The sequence below is a fragment of the Oryzias melastigma genome, linkage group LG5 (genome assembly GCF_002922805.2).
Source record: "Oryzias melastigma strain HK-1 linkage group LG5, ASM292280v2, whole genome shotgun sequence".
Lineage (NCBI taxonomy): Eukaryota > Metazoa > Chordata > Actinopteri > Beloniformes > Adrianichthyidae > Oryzias > Oryzias melastigma.
This window is the reverse complement of record NC_050516.1, coordinates 33,614,639-33,632,265: the sequence shown is the minus strand read 5'-3', so window position 1 is coordinate 33,632,265 and position 17,627 is coordinate 33,614,639. Positions and strand designations below refer to the sequence as shown.

At 43.2% G+C, this 17,627-nt stretch overlaps 1 protein-coding gene across 2 annotated transcripts in view; it reads left to right on the top strand.

Moving 5' to 3' along the window:
- LOC112144985 (nucleolar protein 4-like) overlaps positions 1-16,699 on the top strand; it is an 83,494-nt gene extending 66,795 nt beyond the window's left edge. For both annotated transcript variants that reach the window (XM_024269932.1, XM_036212067.1), the window contains 6 exons: positions 4,261-4,703; positions 8,865-9,056; positions 9,934-10,122; positions 10,769-10,882; positions 11,924-12,149; positions 13,416-16,699. In XM_024269932.1, the coding sequence (XP_024125700.1) occupies positions 4,261-4,703; positions 8,865-9,056; positions 9,934-10,122; positions 10,769-10,882; positions 11,924-12,149; positions 13,416-13,648 (1,397 nt within the window). In that variant the 3' untranslated portion in view covers positions 13,649-16,699. The remainder of the gene's footprint in view (positions 1-4,260; positions 4,704-8,864; positions 9,057-9,933; positions 10,123-10,768; positions 10,883-11,923; positions 12,150-13,415) is intronic.
- The last annotated feature ends 928 nt before the right edge of the window (positions 16,700-17,627 follow it).

The following is a 17,627-nucleotide window of genomic DNA, read 5'->3' as shown; positions in this document are numbered from 1 at the left end:
TAGTTGTACCTGTTCCTGCAGAGCGTTGATGTGAGCTTCCTCTCTTCCTTTGGCAGACATGCACGCTGCTGTGCACTGGGCTCCACAGACATGCTCACTCCACTTCAGCTGATTGTTAAACTGTTTGGATGTGCGCAGCTGCAGCGCACGAGGCTGCACAGACCGCTTCCTGCTCCTCTCAGCCCTCAGTGTGGAAAAAAGGAGAGTGGAGTGTCACGTTTGGTTTAGGCCCTCAGCCTGCTGCTGGTGTCTTCAAACTCCTCTGAGAACGTTTGACTGAGCTGATGGAGAATGTGGAGAGGAACACGAGGAAAGGACTGCTGAGGAATTCAACAGTGTTGTAAAGCTACATGTCTTCCAAATCTGAAGAAAAAGCTCTTATTCCTACAATTCTCTGCCCTTGTCCTCGTCATCTTCCTCACCACCAGTCATCCCCACCACCGTTTTCTACACTAACTCCAGCTACATTACAGTCAGATATCTCTGATTACATCTGAACAAATCAACTTGTCTTCTCCTCCTTCTGCTCTTTTATGTCTCCCTAGTAAAAGGTGGTGAAGACATTTTACCAGATAAGAGTCTCTTACCTGGAAAAATGTCTTCACCACTGACATTTCTATACTTTTAGTAAAGTCCACCACCATCTGAAACTGAACGCCGAAGCTGATAGCCACCTAAAATATTAGCGAAATGCCAAATTAGCCTAAAAAACTAAAAAAAAAAAACCTTAGGTTAGCCAAAACAGCTAGCATGTAGCTGATATATTAGCTAAACTCCAAAATAGCCTAAGAAAATTTAGTAAATGCTGAAATAGCTCAAAAAGCTAGCAGAATGACAATTTTTAAAACTTCAAAACTGTAACTTTTTAACATAATTATGAATATTAAAAACGCAGGAATATTATTCCAGAATAAATAAACTTAAACCTTAAATAACTTTCAATATTTTACTCCCCATAAAATATATTTTGTCAAAATTATACAAGTTAGAAATAAAAGCAAAATGACATCGGGTCACTAATAACGCTAAAATAAAATCATCTGGATCCGGCCCTCCAGGTAATTAAATCCAGATAAAGGATACGGGATAAAGTCAGAAGACCGGCTCCACGTCTCTCATTAGGATCCCAGTTTGATGGTTTCATTTGGACCCATTTAGATTTTGGCCCTTTGAGCCAAAATGTTTGTGCTCCCCTGATCTAAATGAGTCAATGTTTTAGTCCAATCCAAGTTATTCCAATAAATCCATATTATCTTAACTTTATCAGTGATAAACAAATTAAATTGAAGCACAATATTTGGTGTAATCCTCTGTGTTAAGAGTGGATTTGGCTGATAGTGAAGAGGATTTATTCTATAATACGCAGTCTTTAATTTATATTATAATATTGGTCCATATTAAATTAGATTTCCCTTTGTTTTTACAGTCACATATCAGTTCTGCATGCGTGTCTTTCTCTGCGTGAGCATCTTTTCTGTCTGTTGGAGTCAGATGAGCAGATTTTCAGCTGCCTTTGTGTGAGCTTTAGGGACGGACTGCAGGAAGGAGTGGCTGAACACGACCGCTCCTCGCCCAGGAAAAGAGACACGAGGAGAAAGAGGGAAGCAGAAATCTGAAATGGAGGATACGGTCTCATCGATCCATATTTGGGAGGTTCATAGACGAGTTCTCCATCCGTCTCAGCGTGAACGAACCCTCCCCAATCCTGCGAGGATGCTGCTCCTCCCCTCAAACTGCCTCCATCCTGCCTGTTTGTCTCTGCACCCCTCCCCCTCCGTCCTCCATCCTCTGCCTCCCAGCCATGACCCCCCCCCTCCTCCTCCAACCCATCTCTGACCTCTTTTTCTCGCTGCATCTCCTGCACAGCAGTTCGGACCCCCCACCAACACACACAGAATCACACATGACGTTCCATCCTTAGTGTCTCTGTTTGTCTTCATCACTTTTTTCTTCTCTGATTCCTCTTTTGCTCCTGCTCTTCATCCTCTCTTTGTGGCAGCAGAAGAATGACAATTATATTATTCATTTACTCCTGAAACTCTGCAGAGGAAACGCGCGTTTCTTCAGAGTGTCCCGCTCACACTGGTCCTCCTCGCCGTCAGGAGGTGCGGGCCCCCCCGGAGCAGTTCAGGTGGGGAGGAGGACACACACTGGGGGGGCTGTCTGCTCTCTGAGGTCATCACAGAGCAGCTTCAGCTCATGTCTCCTCGATAATGTGAGGATTTTATCGGATACGTTTATTCCCATCATTTCTTCCCTTTTAATGGCTGCATCTTTTGGAAAAAATATACTGCAAGCTATTATCATCAGTACATATCATCAGTACATCAGTACATAACATCAGTACATCAGTACATAACATCAGTACATCAGTACATAACATCAGTACATCAGTACATAACATCAGTACATCAGTTCATAACATCAGTAGATCAGTACATAACATCAGTACATATCATCAGTACATCAGTACATATTTGTAAAGAATAAAGTTAGTCAATAAAAGGAAGAAGCTTCCCTTCATATCACCTTTCAGCTGCAGTGAAACCGCAATAAGCAAAAAATGAGCAAAAAATAATGTTTTAGACCTCAAATGGTTACTTAATTTCTTTTTCCTTAAAAAGTTTAGAAAATTCATGCCTGTGAGTTTATAAAGATGTTCATTCAGTCAGCAATGTATGTTTAGGTCAACGTTAGCATTAGCCGTCCTATGGGAAATCCCATTATACGATAGCATCAAGCTAGCAGATTTTAGCTTTATGTGCTAAATCGATCTCTGTGTGAATCGATTATTAATCTTTTATGCTTTAATGGATTCACATTGATTAATCAGTTTTATCAGCTCAGCCTTAATTACAGATCCTGAAAATGTTTATCTTTAACTTTTTTTGTCCGACGATGAACCAAATGTTCCGATGTGTGAAATGGCTAAAGGTCGGTCAGGTTAACAGGATGAGCCGCTGTCATTAGATCTGCAGAAAGTAGACAAACATTCACGTCTTTCAGCATTTGTAGTTTTCCTCTGAAACATTCAAGTTTCTTCACAACCCCATTAAAACATTTGAGTCACAGTTTTGTTCTAGTTCAATATAAGATTTTTAAGTTTTATGATATGTTATCCTTTTTTTTACCTGCTAATAATCGAACATATTAATGAAGAAAAAATGTTCCGTTTGCTCAGGTGTTATTTAATAACACAAAAAATGAGAAATATTTCTTAAACACTTTTTTTTAATACTTATGCAACATATTGCAAAAAAAAAACCAAAACTGCTAAATAAATACATCAATTTGGTGCAGGAACAGGAAAAAACCCCAAATGGACTTAGAGCCTCTACCTAATAAAACTTCAAAATTGACATTTTACACATCTTCAAAAAACATTTACATTTCATAATACGATCATTTCATTATTGTTGATTGCCTTAAACTTTTTTTGAAAGAAGAAGAATTGACTCCAGACTTAAGGTTAAGATCTTGATGGGAGACATTGAGGAACATGAAATGTATCATTATGACGGGTGTTTCATCGATGAATCTCTGCATTAGTTTTAAAGTACAATATAAAATATTCAGGGATGAAATTTCTGATAAACACAACTTTATACAGAAGAATGCAAATGTGATGGATATTAATGTTGGATGTCAGAATCAAATGATTCGATTTGAGTGTGAACCTGCTGGTGTGCAGAAGGGAGGTGACGGTTTACTTTCTTTATGATTCGGTTCTGTGGTGTAACAAACGGTTCGGTTTGGCACTTCTAATGTGCACCGTCACCATCATCTACCCCCCTTTAAGACCCGCCCGGCTTCTTGGATCAGCAGCAGTAATTTGATCAAATCTACTTTTGTTTTGGCGTTCCAGAGTTTTCATCTGCAGACAAACAGAGGCTCCTGAAAGTGTTCACTCAGTCATGATGTGATGGAGCGTCGTCTGACGCTCAGACTGTCAATAAAGTTATTTCACATCCAGCTGCTCTGAGTCTGATGGTGTTCCTGTTCTCTGAAGATGATTTAGAATGTGTGTTTTTGCTGCTCCGTTGTGGGTTGAGTGACGTACAGGTGATGGTTCGCGTGTCGGCAGGTGATGCGCGTGCAGGAGGATGTGCGGCTGCACGGTGTTCCGTTCACATACAGCTGCTGTCAGCAGCAGAAACCGCCTGACCGACCGGAGAGCAGCGGTCCTCCTGTGTGATACTGTCCAGACAATCTACTGGGATTATTCTGTAACTCAAGCTCTTCCTCCATCTCTGCTTTCAGATGATTCATCGTCAGAGAGTGGCAGCGGAAATGGCCTGCCCGCCCTGACCCCTCCCTCCTCCGCTGTGATGGATAGCGCCATCGTCAGGGAAACCGAAGTCGTCAATGGCAACAGTAGCTCCGCGCCGCTCGACTTCAGCCGGCCCACCTCCTCCTCGTCCACGGAGGAGCAGCAGCCGGTGAACCTGAGCGAGCCGCCCCCCAAGCGCCTCCCCCTGTCCACGCCGCACCTGCCCATCACGGTGTCCGCGGCGGCGGCCGCACTGCTCGGCGCGCTGCACCCCAGCGCGCCGGAGGAGCTCCGCAGAAAGTACCCCCTCACTGCCAAGAACCCCCTGACGCCGCACACGGCCCTGCCTCTGCCGCGCACGCCAAACACTCACGCACAGCCGCACAACGCAGAGCTGCGGCTGGACCGGGACGGCAGGGAGTTCGGGAGCAAGGTGAGACGACCAGCACCCCCAGAGAGAGCCGCGTGCACGTGTGAAGAGAGCTGCATCCTGTCCTGAAACACGCAGCTCCACGTTTCTCTGCTGCTGTTTCAGGGAAACATGCGTAACGTCCCACATTTGAGCAGAAGATCTCTGCTCTCTTCTTTCACCTCAGCTTCTCATGCTGGTATTCAAGTTTCTAAACGTCATCTTTTGATCAAAAAAATGAAAAAAAAAAACGCTAAAAATGAAAGTTTCATTATTAATCAAGCAGAACTTTAGAACACCATCGTTATCACTTTTGAAACAGAGATGTAGCAAAAAGAGACCACTGAGCATGCTCAGTATGAAGCGCACAAAAAGACTCGTTAGATCATGTCTGAAGACTCGCTGTAGAACATGGTGACGGTTAGCTCAGAAGGTTTTCTCTCACACAGTGAGGGATCTTTAGCCGCAGCCCTTTTGAAACAGGAAGATTCTGTTAATCATGAAGAGAAATGACCTTTAAAGAGACACAAACGGCTGAGTCAGCATTCACACTCTGTGATCCTCCGGCGCCTTTCTGTACGTTTTTTGGTAAATAAAAAGTCAATCACACTTTCAGCGTTTTCATCAATCTCGGTATCAAAACGTTCAGCTCGTTCAGGACATTACTGCTTGTATTTTTGGTATTCATAAACTTAATAGTTTTGGAAATATTGAGTAAAATATGCACCATAGGAAATGAATAAGAAAGTCTTCACATTTCAGAATTTTAAGTAGATTAAGTTTTTAAATATTTTCATGGTCTATGTTTTCATCTTTTATTTTAATTTTCAAAAAACCTCGAGTTTAGCTAATGTTTTAGCAACATGCTAACGTTTTAAACTAATTTAGTTTACGGAGGAATTTAAGGCTATTTTGGAGTTTAGCTAATTAAGAGAGATAAGGAGATTAGGAACTAATCAATGTGCTAGCTTTTTTTTGCTAATTTTGCATCTGCTTTTAGCTAATATTTTTGCAAATCGCACTGATTAATAAGTCAGTTGTAATTAATTAATTGTAATTAATCAACATGCTAGCTTTTTGGCTAAGTTGTCATCTACTGAGGTTTTTATAGGCTAATTTAGAGTTGAGCTTCTGTTTTAGCAACAGGCTAACATTTTTGACTAATTTGGATTACTAAGGGTTGTTGTTGTTTACCTTTCGGCTTATCCCTTTCGGGGTCGGCAAAACAGCGCTCACTGCTTCACATCAGGGACTTGGCAGAGTTTTTACGCCGATGCCCTTCCTGACCCAACCCTGTATTTGAAAGGTCAAGGGGGACCCAGTTGGGCATCAGGGTCTTCCCCAAGGACCCAATCTGGAATAAACTCAATGCACGGCCGGAGGATTTAACCAGGTTTCCTGCGTGGCAGCCCCACAGCCAGGACACTGAGGCAGCCAGCCGCAAGTTTAGATGGGAATCGGAGGGAGTGTAGCTAGTATTTAAGCAACAAGCTAGCTTTTCTTGGGGCTAATTTGACATCTACTGAGGTTTTTTTTTTTTTTAAGCTAATTTGGACTAATATTTTAGCAACACACTAAACATTTTTGCAAAATTTGCATATATTAGGGATTTTTAAGCAATTTTGCTAATTTTTCAGAAATGTAAGTCATCTGCTCTTTCATAGTTCTTTAATTAATGTTCCAGTCTTTTAGCAAATTTAACATTTTGCAAAGAACTTTTACATTTTCAGAAAATCCCTTCAGCAGTTAAAGTAAATTGTGTCACCATTTTCAGCAAAAGTTTCAGCATCTCCAGTGTACATTCAGCAAAAAACATTCACACTAACATTATCACAGGTAATGCAACTTTTTTTAGTTCTTTATTATTCTTAATTTTTTTTCATAACAACTTTAAGTCTTAGTGTTTCTTTATCTATCAGTATCTTTGTGGTGTTGCAAAGTGCTTTATCAATAAAGTTTATTCAATCATTCATTGTGTATTTTAGTAAGAGAGTCAGAACCTTCTAAACGTCTTCATGTCACAGAATCAGGAGATGTTTCTGCAGATTAGCATGTAAAAAACTTCCTATAAAGTCAAAGAAAAAGTTGAATACGTATATTGGAGGTATTTTATGAAGCTGAAAAAAAAAATTGTTTTTTTTTTTAGCGTAAAGGTCAGGATTTATCAGCTACTCTTTCTCTGCTGCTCCATGAATAAAGATGGAGTGTGAAGTGAATCCTCCATTATCTCCATCCTTTACAAACAGCAGTGAATGAGGAGCAGCTTTCATTGTTCCAGACGTCAAGGTTATGCATGAAGAAGAAAAGTCGTGTTTTTGTGGTTTGGATGAAAATGGCTCCTCGGCTGAACAGAAGTCTCCATTTATTCAGGGTTCCAGAGAAAAACACAACTATTAGTCAAAGCAAAATGTGGAATCTTTATCCACTTTAATTGATACGGACTTCAATGCCAACTTAAGGTGGGATGTATTTATTAAAGCGTGAAAGGATTTTCTGTAAAGAGGAGACGGAGGTGTGACTGGAGGACATCTCTGTTCTCCATCCTCCTGCCTCCGCCTTTGTGTGCAGCTGAACAAAAATGGCCTTGAAGGAAGTGTTTCTGCCGCTTCCCTCCTCACAACAAAGACCCTCAGACCTGCAGCAACAGTCATCTCAACTACAGTAAAATAATCACTTTAAATACATCAAAGACTGAAAACAGTGGTTTAAACAGATTCAGTGGAAGGTTTTCCACACAAACTTGATGTTTTGTTAAAGCAGGACAAGGAGATGATTCCATCTGAAAACTAAAAGAGATCATTAGTTAAGTCAAATCACATCTCAACTCTCAGGTTAACTGTAGGAAGTAAAGCAGATCCTCTGTTACCATGGCAGCAGCCTTCATTTGCATCCATGTTTCCAAGCAGCAAAGCAAACTTGCAAAGTTCTGTTTGCACTGAAGGAGAGAAGTTTCCTGAAATGGGGAGTCCAGATCCCAGCTGACCTTCAGGTCTGAGGTGGATCTGTCCCAGATTAGGACATTTTTAAAAACACCCATAATGGCAATGACATAAAGTATATTTACAATCATTTATCGCATTTGTTTGAGTGGTTTATAGGTCAGCATCTTTCTCCACCTTTTTATCTCTTCATCTTCTCCTTTTATCTGCATCTTTCTTCTTCTCCACTCGTCTCTGTGCCTCTGTCTCCTGAAAGTCACCAAAAAAACTACTTATTTTGGAGTCAAGTATGTTTGAGAGTTTGAGTTACTCTCATGTTCCTCTGTGATGTGAGAAGTTTAGAACACAAACATTTCAAGGAATCTGCTGAACTGAATCTGGATTCTGGTATTCAGACACATTCCTAATCATCTACATTCTCACCGTGTTCAGTTCTTTTTGTCTTCAAGGTTTTGCAGGGAACTTTACTTTAATTGCTTCTACTGACGGCTTTCATCACTTCCTGTTTCATTCTACTAAATCTGCATGTTCAATGTTGTGGTTTTTGACAAGTGAAGACAAATTAAACGACTTTTTTTGGCTGCATTTGGTCAAATGAACGTCTAACATGATGTCAGCTATAGATGAATGTCTTAATGGGAACAAAGACAAATTAGTTGTATTTTCTGAATGTTGAAGATGGACTTTGTGGGTCTGTCTGGGCTTTGGTCCATAAGAAACGGGTCCAAATAACTGTTAGTGCTAAAGTTTGCAGACCCCCGTTCTCTAAATTCTCTCCAAGTGAGACTGTGTATGATGATGAAATGCGCTGCGATAGTCTGGTGACCTGTGCAGCCGGTGCCTCACCTTTCATCCACCGGCTTCTGAGTGAGACTCTGGCAGCAGATTATGAGAATGAATGAATGATTTGTTCCATGTGTGAGTTCTAGACCTGACCGCCTTCGTTTCACTGCTTTTTCCTGCCTTCTCAGTGGTCCCTTCAGCTCTGGTGTCTGTGTGGTCTCAGGCTGGGATTGCTGCAGTGCAGCTGGAGATCAGGATCTGCTCTGTCTGCAGCATCCTCTGGTGATCCACTGATCAGTGCTGAAGGGAACGATCCTAAAAAGAGGTTTCAGCTGTCAGGATGAGTGTGGTGGTCCTGGTTCAGGTCTGGAGCTCGGTTTCTGCAGACAGACGGATGCTCAGAAGACATCGTTGTTTGTATTGTTCGGTTTTCGCCTCTCTGAGTTGTGTGTTTGTTGTGTAGTCTCCACAGTACGGTTTGGGCGGCAGCTACGACAGCATGAAGATCGACTCCAACGCAGAGGACCTGAGCACGGCGCGCCACATCAGCCAGGCGGCTCCAGATGACGACGACGACGACCACGACGACCACGATGACAACGACAAGATAAACGACACGGAGGGCGTCGACCCCGAGAGGTTAAAGGCTTTCAATGTAAGTCAGCAGATGTGGCACTTCGTCACCGGTCGAACAATTTTTGCAGATAAAAGGAATGCTTAAATGTAATTTTTTCATAAACCATCCACATTTTCATCATCAGAACTCAGTGGAGTCACAAATAGACGTTGTGAAATGTTCACATTGATTCGATTTTCTCTTCCACAAATCCGTGACATCATATCCGGCGTTTGGAAAAACAAAAGTAAAGTAGTGATCATCGTGTCTGAAGTGCTGTTAAAATCCAGGGCAAGATATATTCCCGCACTACATCGTTTTTTTTAATAGTGAGGGATTAGGATGGGAATTCGGACATAGCCCATTATCTTTGTATTTCTGGCGACTGGGGGCGGAGCCTAAATCAGTCACTGATTTAGTCAGAAACTACTTCATTATTATTTTAGTTTTCAATTCATTTCACTTTGTCCCGCCCTTTTTTAGCATGTTGTTAGAGTGGGAGGATTGACTGTATAAGAGAACTGGACTGAGTGACCCCTCCCCCTGGTTTTCGAAACAGGAAGTGGCTTCAAGGAGCCAAAATCCCATAGACTTCTATAGATAAACAGACAGCTGTTATTTAGTCTTTTTTTATTGAAAGTTTTCAAGTTATAAACAGACCAATCAGAAGCCTCATGAGAAGTAGGCGGTCTCACGCTGGTGTTTGATTGACAGATTTTGTGGAACCCGCTTTGAGGCGGTAGGGGTGTGGCCTTCCAACAAGCTTACTCCTGATTGGTGACAGTGGTTGCCATAGAAACATTGACACAACCCGACTCACAACCACAGACCAGAAAAAGTTTGTTTGCTTCTATGTGAAGTTCTGCTAATGTTCAGGTGTTGATGGGTACTGGAGAAGGGCCTTCTCCTTTTGCAGATGTTCGTGCGCCTGTTCGTGGACGAGAACTTGGATCGGATGGTACCCATCTCCAAACAACCCAAGGAGAAGATCCAGGCCATCATAGAGTCCTGCAGCAGGCAGTTCCCAGAATTCCAGGAGCGCGCCCGCAAGCGCATCCGCACCTACCTCAAATCCTGCCGGCGCATGAAGAAGAACGGCATGGAGGTACAAGAGTACTCTGACAGTTTGTTCCAGAAACAAAAGTGCTTCAGTCAAAATGATTCAAACAAAAGCACCGTTTCATGTTTGAAGTGAAATTATCTGAGAAATGTGTTTTACAGAAAACACAACAGAGACGGAGCAGATGTGTGTTCAGCACTCAGACTCTCAGCAATAAATGTGTCTTTGCTGCACTCTGCTGGTCACTACTGGCATTACACCACATTTACTGAGCAGTCTTTACAGGTTTTTTATTTAAAATATTAGAAATAGATTTCCACTAGTAGTAATAAACAATATTAAGAAATACAGCCAACATGACCTGGAACCTTTAAATTGACCAATAAAACCTTTATTTTAACATTAGTCTGCTTTTGGTGGGATTAATTTAAAAAAATGAGCAACTGATAAATACACGAAAACAAATAGTAATTGCACTTAGCAAAGGTCTAACACAGAACCAGTAAAATACGAAAAATTGAAAAATGTGATGCCTTCATTTGTGAAGTCTGCAATTAAAGATGTTTAAAGATATAACTGACAATAAGTGAAAATATTCGCTGTCTCTGACTGGAACAAGTTTTCTCTAAAGAATGAAATATCAGCCCAGTATTATGAAGCGGTGGGATGACGTTTGGATTTTTCCTGTCAGAGCCGGCCCACTCCGCCACACCTCACCTCAGCCATGGCTGAGAACATCCTGGCTGCCGCCTGCGAGAGCGAATCCCGCAACGCCGCAAAGAGGATGCGCCTTGAAGCCTACCAGGTACGAGAGTGGAAAGAGTGACTCCAGACTCACCGTCATCACGACACTTTAGTTCAGACTCCACGATGCTGGAAGTCTCCATGCAGTAGAGGAACATGAACTGTCTGGATGGATCAGATCAGTCGTCATGAGGAGCATTTAAATCCATGTTCAAGTCCTGAGATTAAATTGTGTTTGAATTAGAAACAAAGTTGACTCTTAATCTAATGAAGGATATTTTTCTTTTTTATTTTCTTTTCTCTGTTTAAAGATAAACAAAGGATTCACAAAACAAGAGTTTCGATTAACACTAGCTTCACCCGACAGTTGCAAGGATAGGCTCCGGCAACTTTGTAGCCCCAAAAGAGGTTCAGAAGATGAAAGAGTTAAACAGTCAATTTTTATTGAGACTTGTGTCATGTACCTTATTTATGACATTTTTATGACATGTTCTACTACTTTAACCAGATAAATAGCATGACCAGTGATAATGCTAGTGTGAAAGCTGTAAGCTGAATGTAGCTGCTAAAGATGATAAAGCTGATAGCTGAAAGCTTACTAAAATATTAGCTGTATGCCAATTTAGCAAAAAAAGTCTAAATTTGCCAGTACAGCTAGCTTATTGCTAAACTATTAGCTAAACTCCAAATTTCCCTAATGAACTCAAAAAATGTATATTTTTGCCAAAACAACTAGCATAATGTTAGCATATTAGCTGAACTCAAAATTTGCCCAAAGTGTTGAAAGTGTCCTATTTTTTTTCTCGCTCCTGAACTGTATCAGGTGATTCACAGAATCCTAAAACTGTCAGGAAACGCGGTGCAGACGTCCATCCTCCTTCTAATGCTGGTTTTAGGAGGTGTTTACTTCCTTTGATATTCTGACTCAGATTGCACAAACCCTGCGAGAGTTTTATCTGGAAAAGGCCTCTATTCTGGAAAACACAGGAAGTGTTCAGGAAGCGACTGGAATATCTCTGCTGTTTGTGGCTAAACTGTCGGTTTCATTCCCCGTCGGCGCCCGTCTCAAACCCGCTCCGTCTCTCCTCTGTTTGTCCGTCAGGATGAGCCGATCTCCCTGGATAAGTCGTCCAGCAGCGGCGCCGCGGTGCGGGAGCCGGCGACCCTCGCTCACTCCGCCTTCTCCCTGGCTGCCACCGCCTTCTCCTCCCCGGAAACGCAACTCTACATCAACGGAGCCGGCCTCAGCTATGGTTACCGTGGATACCTGGGCCCCGCTATTCAGCACCCGGTTTCTCTGACAACTGCCACTGCTACTCAGGGCAACGGTGAGGATGGAGTCTCCTCAGCTGCTCCTTCATCCCTGCTGATGCATCAAACCATTTAGACTCCAAAATGACCTTCATGTGGCAACAACCTGACAGACTCCAGCATGAAGCTGCTGCACTAAAGCATTATTGTTCTCTCAAAGGTCTCCCACGAGCAAATATCAAACTCCAAGGACACGAGGAGCATTCCACGGGCGCAGGACAGTCCCGCTCCTCTACTCCTGCGCTGGTGAAACCTCTTCTCCGTTCAACATTAGAGTAAAAAAAAATGGAAATACCAAAGTATTGTTTTCAAAATAAAACTAAAGCTTATTTATCCATTTTTAAACCACTGTAGAAAAACAAGTAATTTTTGATGTTCTCATTTATAAAAAATCAAAAATGAAGCAAACACATATTGAGAGTTTAAATTCCTCTTCTAAGAAAGAGTTTGATCACAGGTTTGAAAAACACAAAAAGAGAAACTCTCAGAAAATGAATTTAAACTTTCAAAGTTCAAGTAGTTTGATATCAGAAATCTTAAAATATTGAATTTAAAAGTTCTATGTCTGTTTGTTCCCATTTCTGTTTGATACTTTAATGCAAATACAGATAATTTGTTTCTCTATAATAGTTTAGAAAATTATAATTAAATGAAATAGTCATTTTTATTGTTTTATTTTACTTTGAAAAATGAATGATACTCCGCTCCAGTTATGGCGTCAGTAACGGGGCGGGACCCATAGAAAAGTGTCCAATCACATGCAGGTTTCATTTTTTTTTTTTTTTAACATGAACTCGGGCAGAGAGCTTCCACTAGCGGACTGGAGTGGTTCCATGAGGGCGTAGGACTACAGGAGCGCTCATGGAGGAAGAATTGCATCTGTGGAACGTTTGTTGTGCGCATGGAGTTTAATATACGATCGTGGGAGACTTTTGGCAGAAATTTAATGCTATACAAAATACATAGAAATGTCAAAAAATCTTTTCTTGCTGCTTTTCCTTTGCTCCTGGAATGGTGGAATTGTGCATTGCGGTCATTTCTTTACAGAAGCAGAACTCGCCACAGGAACGGGCTAGAAATGTGTTTCTTTTATCAACATCCTTATATTTGTTTCTCTTCATGACTGGGCCGGATGAAACCATCTGGTGGGCCGGATATGGCCCGGGGGTCGTATACCTAAGATGTGTTCTGGATTTTGGCCCTCTTTGAGTTTGACACTCCTGCTCTACAGTTTCTGTGTCTCCGTTATTCCGTCCTTCATTCTTCCTCTTCTCTGTCTCCAGGTCCCACAGACCTCAGCATGAAATCCCTCTCCTCCTCCAACATCAGTAACTCCCCCTCCTCCACCGCCAACAGCCTGGGTGGGCGTGGCAGCGGCGGGGGCGGAGCTTCGACCCAGCTCAGTCAGCCGGAGATCACAGCCGTGAGGCAGCTGATCGCGGGATACCGGGAGTCGGCGGCCTTCCTGCTCCGCTCCGCCGACGAGCTGGAAAACCTCATCCTGCAGCAGAACTGACGTGGAGCGGCCCCGCCCCTTTAACACACCTGCGCAGACACACACACTCGCACAGCCTTCTCGTTTGTGGACAGGATGGAAGCGGCTCCTCTCATCCGTGGGAGCGCCTGACAGCGAGGAGGAGGAGAAGTCCGGAGTCGGAGCCTCTGATCACTAGGAACTAACATGGGAACTCTCAACTACTTCTTTAAAGAGGAAACGACACTTTATTTTGACATTTTTGTTCTGTTCTGACGGCTGAGGACCTCGACATATCTGGAAAGATGCCACTAAGTACAGCCCTTGATTTGAAGGAAGACGTTTGATTTAGCAGAAGGAGAGAAACCATTTAGTGCTTGCCTGTACATAAGCTCTTCGTGTCTTTAGCACCTTCCCCTCACCTGAAGGCTCACCTGAAGGCTCACCTGGACCCTCCCAGTCCTCTCTCCTTTCACCCAAAGAGCAACTCGCTACTTATGCATCCAAAACGCCATGGTGACCGCCAGGAATTACCTCAAACCAGACCTGCCAACTCCGTCTGTGCTCGTCCCAACATTCCCTTCAGACGCCAGTTTACTTCAGCGTGATGTCATCGTGGGGCGGGGGGGGCCGGACCGGGACGCTGAGCTGTTGATTGTGCTGCTGTAAATATCCAGTCCATCTTGAAAACTTGAAGAATCCGAGCGGAAAGTGGCGTGTGTGTGTTTGTTTGTGTGTTTGTGTGGGGACGGAGGGCTGTTGTTTTCTGGGAGTTTTCTTCCCATCTCTTCTTTTTACAAAAGTGGGCGTTGATCCGGCGGGACTCGGCGTCCGGGTTTGTGTTGGACCTGCTCTCCTCAGACCTTTGTGTGGACCTAACCCCGCCCCCTCGTCTTTCTGTGTTTGTCTGTTAACTTTGAACGGCCATTACTATTTATATTGTTCCTGTTATTATCGCTGCGATGAATCTAATGAACTCTCATGTTGCTGCTATTATTGAAGAAAAGCGGACCTTCTGCCATAGACCGGAAACCTCAACAAAGCTGCCGTGTCCTGCAGCAACCCCCCCCTCCCCCACGGCGGCTGCGCCCCGTCAAACAGGCGCCCCGCTGTAGCCGGCGTTGAGTCGGCGAGCGCGCTCTGTGCAGCAGCTCCGTTTATGTTGTGATCTTTCTCCGTTTTCTTTGGAATTCTTTCATCCGTCGGGATGGTGCATGGAAGGGGGGGGCTCGGTGACGTTCAGCTCCGTCCTGAATGGACCAGAAGGAGTTTCTGCAGTACAGACGGATCAGAAACGCTGCAGATGGAGCTTCTAACAGGAAGTGGCGAGGGGTCAGATGAGGTCACACAAACACATTTCTGCACTGAAGGATCCTAAAGTTTTCATCCAAGGACTCAGACTTTCTTTGAAGCTTGATGTCAGACGTTGTTTTGTTTGTTCTTTAACTAATTAGCATCTCGTTAGTCTTTGAGTTTGTTTCCAGGACTCAGAATCAACCTCACTTTTTGAACATTCATCTTCTGTAAAACATAAACAAGATGAATGTGTTGGAATGATCTTTTGGGGTTTGTGGGAAAGTCTGAACCCTTGGACCATCAGTCCTGCTGAGTCAGCGACCTCGGTGTGTTTCTGACCGGTTGGTGGAGATCCTCTGTTAAAACACACACCGTGTGCGACCTTCGTCTCCACTGACCGGTCAGTGGACTCTGTGTTTGCCTTTCGCCGTCCGGCCCTCGTAGAGCGGCTAACACTTTTGGTTCTCGTTTCTTCGGCTGCAGAGGAATCCCCTTCCGTGAACTGTGTCGCGGCGTGAACCAGGCGAAGCGTTTGAAGCCATAGAAATGTGTCAGGAGGTGAAGGGCGGTTTCTTCTCTCGGAGCTCAAGCAGCTGCAGAGCAACCCAACAGCAAAGGACAATCTGTAGCGGGGTGGAGTGTCAGATGCAGCTGGCGTCTGTCATAATCACAGCTCCTCTACCAACTCCTTACACACTGACTGCCCACATGTTTGCATCAAGTTCCTCTTTAAGAGTAGTTTTGTTTTCTCTCTGTAAGACCTTCATGAGCGACCGTCCTCCAGCAGCTGTTTGTCCTGAGGTCTTGTTTGAACGGTGACGTTCTGCAGCTTCAGAGAATCGTTCCTTTAATCCCACCTTTCCGTGACCTCAGGTGAGAAGCTCCTCCTTATCGACGATCCCGGCCTTTTTCTCTGTTCGGATCAGCTCGGTGCCGGTCAGGTTCCCTCAGTCTGACGGGTTCATTCGCACTTCTGAGGGCGAGACGTGACTCGGTTCTGGAGTTCTGCCCGCGCGTCCATCAGGATCCGACTCGCTGGAAATGTGATGTTTACATGTACAGATTTCTGCATTTCCACTGGTTTCCTTTCCGCTCCATCCGTGTTCTGGCGTCGCCTGCCTCCTCCTGGGGACCGGACTCCGCCCCCCTGAGCTGGTGGTGTGGGGGGGTTGTTTGACTTCACTGCCTCGGCTGCAGTCGAGGTTTTTCTACGGCCATCAATCAGTTTGCTGAGAGGTGTGGGCCAGCCGGAGGCGGGGTCCAGCAGTGGAGGGGAGTCCTCAGAGAATGATAAGCCATTGCAGAGCCTGCAGGCTCTCCGTCTATTAGTATATTTAGCAAACATTAAAGCGCAGATGACAAATGTCAAGCTCAGGAAAAAGGGACGCCACTTTTGTAAAATCAGATCCGCCCTGTTCCCCCTCTAAACCATGTTCTTTGTGTTCTATTTATTGATTCATTCCAATCTTTACTGTGAATATTTTTTTATCGTCTAGTTCTATATGTCCTCCTTTAGGGAAGCGTTAATATATGCCAGAAGACTGAAAGGACTGAGGGAAAAGCTTTGTTTTCTTTGTTTTGTTAGTTGAGCGTTTGTGTTTGCTTCGTCCAGCAGGACGAGAAGACGCGGCGGCGCAGCTTCGTTTTGTATGGAATCACCGCCGAAGCCATCGTGTGTCTGGGCTTAACAGTGAAACAGAAATTGTGAATATTTATGTTTGTTCTCATTTTTTGTTTCCTCCCCAGCTGTACATCACAAAGCTAAATATACTAATAAAACTGTGTGCTATCTATCAACCAGGCCTGCTGTCCTCATTCCTCTGCAGAAACGTCTGTCATCCTAATGTTAGATTCATTTCAGTTTACATTTAAGTGTAAGTTGTGACTTTTGTTGTAGCATGACCTTTTTAAAGTTATAAAACCACTGTTGTTATGTATATTTGAGCACTGGAAGCTCCGTGCTAAAGCTAGCTGAGCGGCAGTTATTGGTGACGTCATTGAACGAAAGTCACGTCCGAAATATGAGACTATTTTGTTTCACAAGTCTCCGTTTGGAGGGATAAATGAAGGGAGAAGGGAAGAATTCGGATTGGGCCTTCAACTCTCCTAACCAACCTCTCACCTGGATTAAAGACACCTGTCTATCAGTCAGACTCTAAAGCAGGAGAGTCAAACTCAATCACACAAGAGGTCAAAATCCAAAAACACTTTAGGTCGCGGGCCGAACAGGATAAACATTTATTGAACACTCTAAAACTACATTTTTAAAACTTTAAAACTGTAACTTTTCAACATAATTATGAACTAGATATATAGTATTACCTGTGATAATGCTAGTGTGAATGCTGGAAGCTGAATTTGACCGCTGAAGATGCTGAAATTGATAGTTAAAAACGCTGAAGCTGATGGCAACTAAAATATTGGCTAAATGCCAAATTAGCCTAAAAGCTTTAAAAATAAGATTACTGGTATGTTAGCCAAAACAGCTAGCATGTAGCTGAAATATTAAAACCGTAACTTTAAGATAGTTATAAATAATAAAAAGTCAGGAATATTATTCCAGAATAAATCAACTTAAACCTTAAATAACTTTCAATATTTTACTCTGCATAAAACTATATTTTGTCAAAATTATTCAAGTTAGAAATGAGTACAAGATAACATCGGGTCATTAATAACAATAAAACAAAATGATCTGGAGGGCCGGATCCGGCCCCCTGGGCCT